Raw genomic sequence first — 16,287 nt, 5'->3', positions numbered from 1 at the left:
CCAATCCAGTCCTGGAGACTGTGAATCATTCGATCGTCTTCCGCTAGATGACGTCTGCCTCATGGGTGGAGTGGGGCTCACTGTTCCTTCATTACTCATCTGCCGGAGATATTTCTTTGGCCATAATGGATCCATTGTTTCAACAATGGCTTGGTTCTCACTGATGATCTTGCTAATATGCCTCTGCAGAAATTCTGGACTAGGTGATTTCAAGCCTTTAGAAGACAACAGTGGTGATGAGGAAGCAGGTGCAGTTGAGCATGGAGGCACTGGTGAAGGGACAGTTCTTACTTGGGGATATGAGGTCATGGCTAAAGGGGGTGTTCCTCTGATTCTATGCACTGCTGAAGCAACCGTGGCATTAACTTGCGTAATATATGGAGGTACGGTTGTTGTGATTGTAACGATCGAAGTAGCGGGTGAAAATGAGGATATGTTGCACGACTGTGTACTGTGAAGAGAACTGCTGGTGCTCGTCATACTGGTCGATGACTCTGAATCGGTTCTTTTTCTTGGTGGGTACATGGAAGGAACAGGAGAATTTTGCCGTTGCGGATCACACGATTGGTTGGCTTCTGCAGCATGGTTTTCATCACTTTTGTATAAGGCTGTGTGGAACTTAGGCTTATAAATAATTCGCTTTTCTTCACTTTCGGATGTTTGCGGATTAGATGCCAAAGCGTCACTGTCCTTCGTTGCATCCTTTGATGAAACGGAACTCTTGGATGATGTTATTGGGTGTGAGGTAGAGACAGAAGTGTGACCTGAGCTGGGGAGGGATGAAGTGGAAGAAACAACAGTCTGTGAGGCTGGCGAAGAGGCAGGAGTGCTATCACAATTTTCTTCTTCTGTGTCCGACACAGCTTCCTGAAAGGCAAACGCTTCACTTCCTCCTGCATCTTCAATCTTAAGAGCATGTGCCCGAGATCGCTGATGCTTGTACAAGTTGCTTTTGGTCTTGAAGGCAAAACCGCAAGGAATACAGGGATAGGGACGCTCGTTCGTGTGCGCCCGCATGTGTTTTTGCAGAACACTGGGTTTGGCACATGGCAATTTACAGTAGGGACACACATGCCGGCCTGAAAGCCTCTTACGCTTATCCGGATCTTCGGCACCATCTTCCGCACACTCTGTTATCAAACCATTCACAACGCAGTCAGAATCCACCTTTTTGTCACTATTCTCACTATCGCTTTTGCCCGACGATTCCAACCTGTCTTGCTCGTCACGAGGGTTCGGTCTGTGCACTTCAGCTTTGGAAGAAACTGAGGAAGACACACTTTGATTGGCACTAACAAAATGAGAAACAGTCTTCACGGGATCTGGAAGCATGTCTTGAGCACCATCGCTTTCTATAGTGGTTGCCATCTTCTTGAACTTTTTATGCCTGTACTTGAGATCTGCATGGGACCCTGCCATGGTTCTGTCAGTCTGTGGTCCTGAAGCGGGAGCTGCGTTCTCTGTGTTCCTTGGACTCATGGCAGGTGTAGACTCCACGCTTCCTGCTCTTCCCCCAGGATCTGAAAGACAAAATAATAACACCCAATGTTCTTACTAGATACAAAATTAATAATCACATATTACGCATGTATCTACTGATAGACATGACATGTTTACACATAGCAGTGTAACCTAATTAACTCTCTAGCCTCAATACTTCAACTCAATAACTCCCAACTTGACACTATATATTTGGACATTTCGAAAGCCTTTGACAAAATTAATCATAAATTTCTTCTTCATAAATTATCATCCAGATTTAACATCCATGGTAAATTTCTCTCTTTACTCCAGGACTACCTCCATGAGCGTTAACAACATGTTGTTCTTTCAGGTACCTCTTCTAACTTTCTTCCCGTTTTGTCTGGAGTTCCCCAGGGGAGTGTCTTCAAAATGCTCTCACAGAACTTGTTAAGTGGTGCCATCAGTGGAATTTAGAACTAAATACTCAGAAATGCTCTTTCCTTACTTATTCCCTAAAAAAGAACAAAGTGCTGTCTACTTATTCTATTGACAACAATGCAATCCAAAACGTTTCCACCCAAAAGGACCTAGGTATTATCATGGATGAAAAACTCACTTTTAATTATCATATTATAGCCACCACTAAAAAAGCCATGCACCTTCTCGGTCTTCTATACAGATTTAGTGAAATTCAAAACCCATCTTCTCTTGCTTTATTCTTTAAATCTTTCATCTCGCCCATCCTTGAATACTGTTCCACAATTTGGGCAATGGCCTCAAAAACCAATCTCACCAGAATAGATTCTGTTATCAGTTCCTTTCGTGCACTTGTTCGCCACAGAATACCTTCCTTTCGATGTGTATCCAAATCAGACACCATGACTGCTCTCAATATTCACACTCCATCCTTTCGTCGTGATCTAGCTGACATGAAATTTTTATACATGATAATAAATGGCAAAATCAGAACGGATCTCCTAATCAGTGAATTCACACTTAGGGTACCCCAAAAGCAAACGTGCAAACTGCAACTCTTCCACAACCCAACCACTAGGCTATCCCTTCTACAACGCTCCTTGTTTTACAGGCTCCCAGAAATCTACAACAAACTTCCCCTGAATGTAGATATTTTCCTTCCAGAACGTAATTTTTGTATATTACTGACCAAGAACATGTAAATCTATCCCATCATGTTATTGTTTTTATCTTTTGTTATTTTGTGTTACTACTTTATGTTGTTTCAGTGTAAAATGGCCAAATAAGACTGCATCTGAAACTCTTGAGTAAATCAATAAATAGCCTTCTTAAACCTGAAGGTATATGGCTGCAGCAACACAGGATTTCCATCTGTCCCTATCCTGGGCAAGATCAATCCAATCTTTTCCATCCTTACTCATTTCCTTTACGTCCATCTCAACGTTATCCCTTCATCTTCGTCTTGGCCTTCCTGCAGGTCTCTTACCATCAGGTTTCCTGACAAGAATCCTGTACACACTCTTCTTTCCTCTCTCATTTGTGCCACATAGCATGCCCATCTATGTTTTCTTGGTTTAATTATTGTAATGTAATAATATCAGGACATGAATACAAATTATCAATTCTAAATTATGTAACCTTCTTCACTCACCTGTCTCCTCATGCCTTTTAGGTCCAAATATTTTTCTAAGGATTTTATTTTCAAATACTCTTAAATTATGTTCCTCTTTTAAAGTAAGGGACCAGGTTTCGCATCCTTATAATACTACAGGCAAAATTACTGTTTTGTATATTTTAACTTATAGTTTCTTAGATATTATATGAGAAGAGAAAAGTTTAGGAAGATAAAAGTAACATGCATTTCCTGAATTAAGTCTGCTTTTTTATTTCCTCTTTAATAACATTTTCATTTGTTAATATTACTACTAAGTACTTGAATTTGGAAACTGATTCAAACTAGTTATCAATAATTAAATTTTGATTATTACCTAACACTTGGTTTTGGCCTGTAAGCTATCTCTTTAACTGCATTTAAAGCCCCAGCATCATTCTTAATCGTATTTACGTATATCAATTTTTCATTTTAACGATAACACCGAAAAGTTGAGGAAAGCAAAATAAAGTGTTTAAAGCGTATTTGGGTAAGTTAATGAGGAAAGTTTTCGGTATTTCGGAATTGCGAAATAACGTGAATTATGCCACTTAGAATGACACCGAATTTTGCACTTTAACGCGAAAAACGCCGCGAAATATGTATATAAACTGGGGATAACACTTCTTTCTGTTCAAAAAGGACTACATGAAGCGCTATTAGATTTGTCATTTGTAGTCTAGCTGGTGATGGTTCGATTCAAAAGAGAATGTCATGCTTAATTAATTTGCAGTTTGGCGCAGACATAAGTGGTTTACCTCATCCTGAAATAGAATTCGTGGGGGAATCTTCCCAGAAGGGAAGTTTCGTAGGAACGTGAAAATGTTCAGGGAGAAACACCTGTTGTGTTGCAGGGATGGGGGGTTAGGGAGCGTGTGTCTGTGTGTACAATGAACGGGTATTTTAAGGTCACAGAGGGATATTTGGCATTGTTAGGGAAATGCAATGTGTAATAAATTGTGAACAAAGCTTTTTCGTCCACATACTCTTCTACACCTTTGGATGTTTAATATTCCCGAGAAAACAAATACAATAATGCTCCCATAAGCATAATGCATTTCTCTTTGCCTCACTCCTGGCAGTGTTGCCAAACCTGATGCGCAAGAAGAGCGAAATTTCACCTTCAATGGAGGTAAAGTTGACTTTCAAGGAGCTAGATTTACGAAGGCTGGATAAAAGTGCCTCCTAGGGTAATTTTTAGTTGCCAAAGGGGTGGGGGCGCTGCTATTATTCTTCCTACATGCCCTTAAGTTTGTAAGTTCTTATTTTGGATCCTGTATTATATTGTAAAGATCAATAAGGGTTGGCACTTCTGGTGACATGATATTGTTGACTTCGTCTCGCTTTGGAACACGATTTACAACGCCATGTTCGACCTGTGGATTTCTTAATATTCTATGGCTGTTCTTTTTAACTGTGCACATTTTAAATGGCATATCTTAATACACTCACAACACTGCAAGGAGCTCATTGTGATAAATAGAAGGGGTAGCAACTTGCTCCAAATAACACCTTGTAGTGGTTGGCAATACTGCTTGTTTACATTTCGCATAGGTCATTGGAACAAGCTAAATTGATTGAATTTCTGCATCAATGCTGCATTTTGGAAACTAATTCTTATTCTACATAGTTCTACATGCATGTGAATAGTCGTCGTTACTCAGTAAAACCTATAAATTAAACAAAATTACGGAGCACAGTAAAGCTACATCACCCAATCATTTTCCACGGTTGCCAGGTTCTCTATTATCACCTCATCTCTAGACTCTTTAGAAGTCGTGAAAGAACTCAGTTCTAAAAATAATCAAATAAAGCAAGCATTTCTAGGATGAATGAAATTATTAAATATAGTTTTAATAGGTTTTTATTTATTATTAGTATTTAAATATGATAATACTATTGCTAACGTATGCCTCAAGATTTTGTATAGATCCACATTCAGATTTCAAATTTAAAGAACGGATTGGGGCCTCGAATTCTCATTCTGCTCAGTGCCTCGCGATATGTTGTTACGCCAATGGTGAGCTTTAACAAATTTCTCGAAACAGAATTGGTATCCCAGGCACACAAATTTAGGTGGGGGAAACCCCCTAAAAACCATCAGCCCACATTGTACAGGGTCAACGAAGTTAGTAATAAGGTGTGTTTTATACAGCGTATATTGATACACCTGTAAGTTGAATTGTATCCTCTGCAAACATGTTGTATAAAGAAACAAACTGCCGGAGTACTAATTGAGGTGAGTGTACTCTCTGCAAGTTTGTCTGACAAGTGCAAATAGTCATGGGCGTAACTTGGGACCTAACTTTGGGGAGGGGGGAGGCAGAATCAAAAAGTTTCCTCCCCCATGAAAAAAACGCTCAGAACTATTTTGCTAAATAACTGTTAAATTTGCGAAATCATACAAAATACTAATCACTTTAGTTCTCTGCTCCGAGGAGGTTAACAAACTTGTTAACTAGTAAATTTTAATAAAACTGTAAGTGCCCCCTTGCTCCCGCCAAGTTACGCCTATTCAAATAGTTGCAGCTAATAGACTTAGATTTTAGTAATAGAAAAACTGTATTCCGCCCACTTATACCGCGTTTGGTAGAACCTGTCCCGCTTCCCGCGCTAGGGAGCGCTCAACAGTTTCGGTGTCAATGAGAAACGAGGAAAAAATCGTCTGCTGGGCAGCGAGGAGCGAATGAAAGCCAGAAGAGAGGCGTTTACGTAGACGCTGTTGCGACGTTGCGTATTTTAATTGGCTGCCTGGCTTTGACTTTCCCCAGCACGGAAACTGTTGAGCGCTCCCTAGCGCGGGAAGCGGGTCAGGTTCTACCAAACGCGGTATAATACACAAAAGCATGCAATTCCTAGTAGAAAATATTATTTGCATTTTTAAAAAATCGGGCATATCAACATGGTGATGGTGATTTTTGATTAAAAAAAAAAAACTTCAATTTTCTAAATGCATAGAGCTAGAGAACAGGTTCCTGAGCTCTTTTGAAAGGTGAAGAAATGGGACAGCCATATGGAGAGAGAGAACATTTAATTTGTTCCGCAGTTACACCAGCATTTTTAAAAAGAGCTATTTTCAAAATGTGCATAGTTTTGCTAGTGGGAGCATGCAGATTTCACAAACTTCGTAAGCAATTGCGGTCCAACACGTACTGATTCTCTATGTTCCCTCTCGGTTTCATGTGTGCTTGTGTGTGTGATTTGATTTGCTTTATTTTACTTCGCTTTTTGTGCCACTTTTGGCTAATTTGCGAAGATGGGGATGAGTGATGATATGATGAAATTGATGAATGGACACTCCCAAATATCCAGGCCAGGATTCAGACCCGGGACCCCTAGCGTGTGTCCTTGTGTGAGATAGAGGGGAAACACAAGAGTGTGCATGCCACGCGCACACGAACTATTCATACAAATCCTGAAACAATCTAAAATGCCTCAGATTTGTATGAACTTAAATATTGTTTCTAGAAACATTTATATATGGGCACGCAAGCTTGTCAAAATCCTAAAGTGAACTCCAAACGCAAAAATGCCTCACAAGTAAAGGGCCACTTACGGTGAAACAAGTTGCCCGGTAATGCATATATTTTTGAAAAGTACCGAGATAAGGTGTCTCAAAGTTAACATGGGATGGAAGTATATGGGAAGATAATAAAATCAGTCGCCAACTGACGCTAAAACACTAGTGTTTCACTCCAAACATAGTGATGATATTTTTAGAGGAAATTAATGTCCAACTATGTCCCATGTTAACTTTGAGACCCCGTATCTCTTTAACCACCGACCCATTGCCGCTAATACTTCACCTGTACCTTAGTAAGATGAGTACTTTCCAAAAATATATGAATTACCGGCCAACTTGTTTCACCGTAAGTGACCCTTTACTTGTCAGTATTTGCAAGAGCTGGAATAAATATGTTTCTAGAAACACAGACTATATATAGCCCCTATGCGAACGCATGTTTGCTTGTTCAAATCCCATATTGGAAATGGTCCTCGAGTTCTATTACAAGAACCCACGGTGCAGGCAGAACCAGAATTCCCATAATCCCTGCTATAAACATCTTAAACTTCTCCTAATTATAATTATCTGCCTCATTAGGTTCCGTCGAACCACCTGATGTGAAACTTGAGCAGACAAATCTCACAGATTCACCTACTACTATTTGCACTTCAGTTTTTCCCTCAATGCCAACTCTACATGCAACAAACAGTGGAAGCCGCTCCTCGCTTCGATGAGTAAGCTTCTCAATCTTCAGAAGCCGAGCAGCTCGAGATATTTCCTGGAAATTCAGGACGCAAACCCCTGGAAATTGTTCCTGGAAATCGCTTGCAGGCAGTTTCCATGACAACTGCAATTGGTTCGCCACTGTACACTTCAAGCCGGTTTATTAGCTGCTGGAAACAGGGGGGAAAATATCATATACAGCTTTCTGAGGAAGGAAGAAGGAAGCGTGCTGGAAAAATCAAATCAGAATCGGAAATAATATCCAGCACAGATGTGAAAAGTGACAATCTACATGATGCCCAGATAATGATATGATAGTCCAAATCTCCTCGCAAACAGAGCAAAAAAGGTCATAACGATACAAATTTTAAAATGTGAAGGATGGATTATCCTGACGCAAAAATAGCCCTATCTCGCTGATTGGAAACAACCTGCAAAACACTTGCGTGAATTTTTAAATTGGATGTGTGAGTTACTCAGTTGAAACGGTATTAAGAAAACAGTTTTCATGAATGCCATTGCCAGAATTTTAATTGTAAAGGGTGATTTCGGAGTCAGACCATGTAAGCGTTGACCTATAGGATTTTGACCACTGTGGATCCTAGTTATAATGAAATCGTATTTGGGGAAAAAATCAGTATGTCCTATTTTGGAGATTTTGAAAAAAAAAATCATTTACGAAACATTAAACGCCCATATGCCACGAAGAAATCGAGCTAGGGAGGTGAAACTGGTCTCATTTTGAAATAAAAAGGTCAATAGTGCACATTATCTAGTCAAATGAGTATTTCGAACACGGTTGTGATCAAGTACTCGATTTGTTCAATGTTCAAACCTGAATACAGTCCCCAACACTCTGGTCTACATACTCACAATTGCAAACGTAAATTTTAAAATTTAGGTTAGTGTCTTGTCTAACGTACGGCAAGATGTGCATTTTTTACATTACACACACTGAAAGAACACAGTTTGCACTAAACTTGCCTACTAAACCATCACCTTCTCAAACTGGAGAAAGCCGAATGGCTTGTTCTAGTCACGTGAGCGACGTCATCATCTGTACGCGAGACTGCCGCCATGTTTGATTTATTTGTTGGAAGCAATGTTGGATCGTTTTTAGCGTATGTGGAATTGCAATGCAATTTTAAGAACTGCAACGAAGTATAAGTGAAGTGGGAGCGTACAAGGAATATGGTCTATAAGTGTTGTGTTCTCAATTGTAGAGGAAATTATGATGAGAACAGTAAGACTAATGTATTTAGATTTCCTCAAGATGTTACTGAAAGACAGAAATGGATTAGGGCAATTCACGTAATTTTGACCCTATGATGAACTCCAGGGTAAGTAACACAGACTTTATACTTATAAATAAACGAGAGATATTTTAGTTCATAATGTAACGATTTAATGTGCACGAAATAGGCATCTAACATAATTTCAGATTTGGTTTTTACTTGTTTCTTGCAAATCATTCTTGATCACCAGTATCGAATTGGTAAATCTAAAAGTCTTCCCCTGTGCATAGCACCACGCCATGAAGGCGTATAGGGGGTGTGGGGGTAACGCCCCACACTTTCTTGATCCGGTCGTGAGTGGGGGTGATGTGATCAGCATCACGCCCCTGACCGCCTTTACCCCCCAGGTTTTCCCCCAGGTACCCATGTTATTCGACGCTGGGTGGGCGCCGGGGCCGCTTCTACCGTTAGAAAAGTTCCCGGATTTGAACCGGCCGGGGATCGAACCCGGACCTTGAGCATGGTAGTCAGACGCGTTACCGACTGAGCCACCGCGGCCTAAATCTAACCAAGCTAATTTCTTTAGAAATGCCAAATTTAACTTCAATTACTATATTTGGTTAACGTTACATAGTTGTTTATCGATGCAAAATGAAATGTTCAACGTTATAAAATATTGTTACATCTACCAAAGCGGTCTTTTTCGATAACATGTTCGTCATCGAGAATTCTATACAAATTTTTAGTTTCAAAGTATGCTTAAGGAAAGAAAACTATAGAACTGAGCAAAATTGAAATATATGCACATTTATAATCTTATTTTTAGCCCGTTGATCTGCCTCTTTAGGTTAATCGGAGATAATAGAAGGCAAGTTGATATTTAGGTTATGCATTGAAATACAAAGTACATTGTGTAACAACAAGCAATTTGTTGGAATATTTTCTTGTATAATTATACAAGAATATATTGTTTATGTTTCAAATAAACGTTTTCACACAAAAACCATACTTTTTACCGAGCTATGTGAATAAGCAAACATAGTCATTTCGTTTAACTTTCTTTTTCTTGAATATATTTAGTCATATTCTTTACTTGCATGTGTATAAATCATTTTGGCTCTACAAACTTTTATGTGACAGTTTTTTTTGGTATTCCTAAATAAAATGATTTAGAAATTTTTACTGATGTTTGGTTATTACAAACAAATAAATCGCCACACTGTCAACCTAACCTTTTTCGTTAGTCTAAGCAAAGCTTTTATTCTCTGTACGAACCGTAACCTGAATCCTTAAACAGTCTTGTAAAAAGTATTGGTTCAAATTGTTAAAAAAAATTGTATAACTACTAGTACTGAGACTTGCTGATGTCATGTTTCATTGTTGTTATTTAGCGTCGCTTTTCTACAATTTTTGGTTAATGGCGACGATGAGGACGAATGACGATATGATGAAATTGATGTAGCACTCACAAAGAACATCCATGCCCCGGTCGGATTCGAACCCCGGATCCCATGGCGTTGTAGCGAGTTGTGCTAACCTCTCAGCCACCGAGTCGATTCTGATGTCAGGTGACCTCGATGAGAGAATATTATTTTCCTTTCAACAAAAGTATTACATGTCTACTTGAGGACAGATTAAGTAACTAAATACTGTACATGTGTATTGTTAATAAATTGTAAGAGCTTTACCAGTTTGTTCATTCTATGCTGGTGAAAATGAATGTCATACCCGCCTATGGTCTTTTTACTGCCAATTCCTGGCATTCTTAACCTCACGTCATGATTTGCTGAAACTTTTCATGGTAACCACACACTTGTATTTCTATATTTCAAAAACGGTCACAATTTCTGCAAGATTTGTTTTCCCTTATATCTTAAGTTCTGCTTGTATAAAGCAAGTACCTAATAGTTCACTTCATTCTAAAGCTCCCACTTTACCTTTATGTTCCCAGTTATAATGCCATTTTTCATTATGCTATTTCTAGGTGTGCCAGGCACATTTCAAGACTGGGGACATTGAAGTCACTGTGAAGGACTTTTAATTCAATGGAAGCGTCACACTGTAAATTGTTCGCGACAACCATTCATAATGCACAGCTCTTCATGGATGTATCGGATTAAAATAATGTGCAATGGCATGCGAACGTCTCTCCATAGACGTCACTTTCATCTCGATGCATTACCGAAGCGCTAAACAAATTTTAAGGCATTTTTCTAACACCTCGAAAAGGAGCAAATTGGTACAAGAATTCAGTCATAAATTTTTACTGGTTAAAGATACGTCGAAAAAACTTTCACCATTGCATTTCTCGTGAAATTCTAGCCCATTTTGATATGTCGCACGACCCCCTTCCCATTTAAAATTCTGAAGTTGAATTCAAGATGGCGGACATCAAGATGGCCGCCGGCCGTGTGGGTGTCGTCAATGTGGTTGCCCCTTGGCCAGATAACGATTGGTCATCGCCAATTTCAAATTCCATGCCGCAGTGGCCTTGTACTGAGGGTGTTAAGTGACTTATTGAGCCACCCTGTATATCACAAATACACGCATTTTTTTAAAAAAAAATTCCACCAGGAAGTTGGAACGATTTTCAACATGAATTTGTGTGACATTAGAGATTTTTTTGTGTTGGCCAAAGTTGCTTCTTGAACGAAGAATGTTGATGTAAATATTTAATATTTCTTCTATCTCTTCTAACTATATTTACGGTGAGGATAAATGTTCAAATGTAACTTCCCCTGGGCTTCCAGTCCTTCCAAAAGAGAAACAAATGAACTTAAATTCTCTACGATAAAATATTGTCTTCCTTGTACAGTGTTAAGATGATCGCCTCCAGATGATGACGTCAGGACTGAGCGCTACGGCCTGAGCCTCTCTAAGATGGTCTTGACTAAACCCGGAAAGCAATTTTGTGTGTTAACGTTGAGTGCCATATTGGGCCATGTTTTATATATCAAGCCAGCTGTGCTATAGTGCTATACGATCATATTGATACATTTGCTGAGTAGTGGAGCCTCAAATTCATTTTATATTAAAGATTCTTATCTTTGTCCACTTGATACATTATTTTGTCAATATTAATAAGTTGTGGGTATTAACATTATGGCCGTCATATTGTAGTACCGAAAAGACTAAGTTTTGGGGATCTCCCATTGAAAAGTCTTATGTTGTTGTGATACACATCTCTATTTAGTGACACTTTTTCTTCGCGCATCGACGATATGCTTACTAATGCAGCATGCATTATTTTCCCAGACCACAAAACACAGTGGGACATCCCGGTTTCATTGAAAAAATAAAAATAAAAAAGTGCTGATGACGAAAGTGTTGTTGCAAGCTGCTTGCTATCGCATCGCATCGCATCGTTTGGCCCTGCCTTTGCATCCCGATGACATCAGCCATTCTTCCCACACAGGAAAACTCCCCGGGATTTTTCTCCACTGATGCAATCAACCGCCTTCCGGATATTTTCCTGGTGTTTCAATTAACTACGAGGGACGTACGCGGAAAAGCGATCCTGGATGCGGATAACCAGGGTTGCCAGATATGAGACTAAATCACCAGATCTGAGGCGCCTTTTTTCGGAAGGCACTTCAATAGTCTACTACAAAGGTTAGTAATCTCTCTGTACAAATATACAATCTATTACAATAATCGTGCTTTATTGCGTGATATTAACAATAGTAATAACAACAACTATAAATATAATGCTGAACAGTAGATGATGGTCCGTTATTACCAATGAAAAGGATGCTGTTGCTTTTCACTGGCAAGTTTATTTATATATCAGGCATAGGCGTAACTTGGCGGGGACAAGGGGAGTCACTTGCCACCCTCCCCAAATTCAAGTTTCTTCAAATTTACAAGGGTTTCTCCTGACCTGAGGAACAAAGAAATAAGAGTAATATGATTTCTCAAATGTAACAATGATATACCAAAATAGTCCTGGACGCTACTTTCATGGGATGGGCAACTTTTGTTGTAAATGAGCCTAGTTATTCGGAAAATACTTGTTACTTGAGTATCTCTGACGATAAAGGAATTCTAATTTTAAAATGATGGGAGACTTTGATCTGCATTTTATAAACAGTTCCTAATATTTAAAAAATATACATAAATATATTTTCACCTATAGGTGTGTTTCACCTACGTCACAAACTGTTGCATTGTGGGATCGAGCAGCCATGATTGAGACACAGGTTCTTCTTGTAAACATACGAAATTCAAGCGGGCGGGAGGAAGATTTCAACCTTGTTTACGATGGTACTGTGCAGTATTCGGTTGTTTAAGGTAAACTCACAGAAGGTGCGCTTCTCGGCACGGGACTCGATAATTGATGATCAGAAGATGCCGCGTCGTCTGGTTGGCGAGAATATATCGTACCAACATTAATGAACAAAGCAAACATTACAGCGTGTGCAGTGAACATTTCCTCTCAGGTAATTCCATGTGTCAGTCACATTTCTCTGTGACTTTTAGTGCAAATGGATCGATCTGGTGTCTTTAATCATACTTACAATAGTGTTTCCTTACTTTTTGGTAGAAAGGTGCTGATACTTCCGAATAAGTTTGACGACAAAAATAATAACATTCAAAGTTAAATTCTTCTTTATAATTGTACGTTTGTACTTGAGTACTTATATTTTGTTCGTTAACACAAACTGTTATTAATTGTTATTCGATCAGCGCTTGCAAAAAAACTTAAAAGGAAACAGCCGATAATGGTTGAACCTTGGAATTTACAGTTCATCTGTACTGGATGTAAATATCTCGAGCAGAATCCGAATCACTAATAAATACAAAAACAAATTGATTCCAGGTAGCTGGGTCAAGTAATTAAACGCACGTGAACTACAGTTGGCCAAAGGTTAAGGCTCCTTTTCACTTCGTTATTGTCCAGTTGATATGGATCTACACAGCAAAACTTCTCGTTTTCTCTATATCTATCTCTGTCGACTGCGCAAAGAGCTTGAACAAAATATGAAAGATTACCGCTATTTCCAGATTGCACAACATTGTCATTAATTTTATGCAATGTTACCGACATTTTACACAGTACTAACAAACGTAAAGTTGGCGCGGGTGTAACGAACGCTCCGTGGTGTGCATTTCCTTGCAGACGACAGCAACTTCGCCGCAAGCATGGCGGCGGTGCGAATTCTGACGTCACATGAAACCCACCTATACAGATTGCGCACAAAGTCCGTATATCCCTATATTTACGTGACCATCCACAAGGCCTGAACTTTGCGCATATGTGGCTTATCTGTCCACTATCCCGATTAAATCCACGCGAAAACGTACTGTTTAGTTGAGAATACCAGAATCAACCATGCGAAAACACAAAATACTCGCGACGATGAGGATGAAAGGCGACCTGATGAACACAATGATAGTCTTATCCAGTGTTCGAACAAGGAACCTCTGACTTCTAGGCGTTTTACAGCCACGGAGGCCGGCATGCTGTTTCTACCACATCGTTCGAACTTCCTATATTTGCCAGTGTAAGAAATTTCGTTCTACTGGCAACCTTGGATCTGATCGTTTGGTTGCATATGAACACGATAAAAGTGGCAATTCCCTCTTAGAATTCCTAGGAGGGCGATTATATTTACATTATTCAATTTATCGCGTTTGCAGAACCACTAAAAGTATTTTAGCACGAACTGTCACTGTACGACAGACAATAAGATTTTTGTTTACTTGGAGTTGGCAACACTATCGAAACGAAACCGTGGCATCATTCGCTTGGCAAATGGCACGACACGACTGATTTACCACGTTAATTCCATGTTGTGTTTCCGCTACGAGACTAATGTATGCGGAAGGTCAAAATGTTCAATTTCTTCCGCATCTTGGGAGTGTAAATCTGTATATCGTTTCCTAAAAAAGAACAAGGCCCCTTCCGCCCCCAAATGCCTACGCAGAAGATGTGAAAGAGGCCGCTACACTCCTCTTAGCCTTACAAATAAGTGGAAGAGTGACATCACACAGAAACTTTCTTAGGCACAAAATATGGGTGCCCACTTTGGGAAGGGGGGGGGGGGGGGCTGGTGGCTAAGAGAGTATTTGCTTTTGTCCCCTGTAGGTTTCAATTAAGAATTTTTGCTTTAAATGGATAGATACTAAAATTCGTAATTTGTGACCTGAACTACCCGTTCGCTATTTTGTGCGACTTACAACCACGATAGAAAAATTTGTGTTATCTTGAACTTCTCCTATGCAAGAACGTGAAGTTTCTAATTACTGAACAATGGGAGATTTCCATTTCATTGGATTGGAGTTTATTTGCAACAGATGCCTTCCCGACGACGTTATCGTCTTGTAATCAAGGGGTCCCGGGCTCGATACCTGTGGAGGCACATGATGGTCCGGATCCCACTTTATAATATATGACCCAGTCTCGATTAGCCTTTCTATGCATAAAGTAGAGTTAAAATCTCAATTTTTTGTCGTGTGTCACCTCCCAATTTTGCATACATGTAGTTCCGCTACTTTTGACATTTCATATATATTTATTTACTTAAAGTTTCAGATACAGTGCTGAATGTCCATTTTATACTGAAACTGCAACTGCCGAAAAGCAACAAATAACAATAAAAGATTGCACCAAAAAATGCAGAAGTTCTGTCGGAAGCTCTGTTATCTAAGCGGGGAAGCCTATAGAAAAGAGACCGTTGTAGAAAGGGGGGTTGTAGTGGGGTTGATTGGAAATTTAGTTTCAATTTTACCAGTTTTGATTTTATGCAAACAAATTCATGTCTATTAGTTCGGGGCGAGTGTGGCTGAATATTCAAACCAACCCTAATATCTGTATTATGGATGCATCTCAGAAAATATATTCTATGGCGATCATTGGCGAGGGAAAAGCTAAGATCAGTTAAGTCATGTTCCAGATTTTCCTACAGAATTGCATTTGGCGACCAAGTTACCACGCAGTTTTGTCGCCTAACCGCCTCAAATGGGGCCAAAAAATCGAGGTCGTTTCGAAACTTGGTGCAATATAGTTGTGCATAAAATATGTTCAGGAGTAATGTTGCAGAGCTCGACGAGACTTTGTGGGCACCCTGTACACGATGGCTTGGAGTGGGGTCATTTTAAATCCACTTGGGCTGTGTAAGTTGCTTCACGCTTCGATTCTCAATTCCCCAGATCCCGTTGTGAATGTTGCTTGGATGTTTGTTTTCTTTTGCATTCTTTTACGCATACGTGTAAGGGCGTGTAATCCCCTTGCACTTGAAGAGGACGTCTGGTTTGGATTCGTGGAATTTGAGCTTCGTCCGGCATTTCCGTTTGCCCCCGACGATAACAACAAGAAGGCCAGGTGTCCTGTTAGTTACTCCGTCTTTAATTGCTGATTCCAGGAAGATAATGTTGACTGCAGTCTATACACGACCCTGGTTTCGGGAATGTTTTTTTAAAAAAATTACCATACTCAGAAGAAAGTGTGCGCTCTTATGTAAAGCAAAGTTTAAACTATCCGGGATGAGGGATGATGCATGGTATAGCAGGCTTTAAATAATTACAATATTCAAATTCTTTTACACCGAGATCTATGACGAAATGGAATGTAAGAGAAACAGAATAGTCGAAAACATGCATAGAATTTCTTAACCGTTTCAAGGTTTTTTTTTTAAACCCTAAATAAATCTCTCAATGGTTGTTGGGGAGAAAGGGGGGGGGGATCGAGCCTACGGATACTATTGCTTCCTTTAAAAGTGGCTTATATTGGC

General features: G+C 39.6%; 1 protein-coding gene across 1 annotated transcript in view; it reads right to left on the bottom strand.

The window, feature by feature from the left end:
* The window catches only part of shn (zinc finger protein schnurri), a 129,418-nt gene that overhangs the window by 39,029 nt on the left and 74,102 nt on the right, over positions 1-16,287 (bottom strand). The window contains exon 3 of the mRNA XM_083127893.1: positions 1-1,520. Within this exon, the coding sequence (XP_082984019.1) occupies positions 1-1,520 (1,520 nt within the window). The remainder of the gene's footprint in view (positions 1,521-16,287) is intronic.

This window comes from Lepisma saccharinum, chromosome 8 (genome assembly GCF_977018435.1).
Source record: "Lepisma saccharinum chromosome 8, izLepSacc3.1, whole genome shotgun sequence".
Lineage (NCBI taxonomy): Eukaryota > Metazoa > Arthropoda > Insecta > Zygentoma > Lepismatidae > Lepisma > Lepisma saccharinum.
This window is presented reverse-complemented; position numbering and strand designations above follow the sequence as displayed.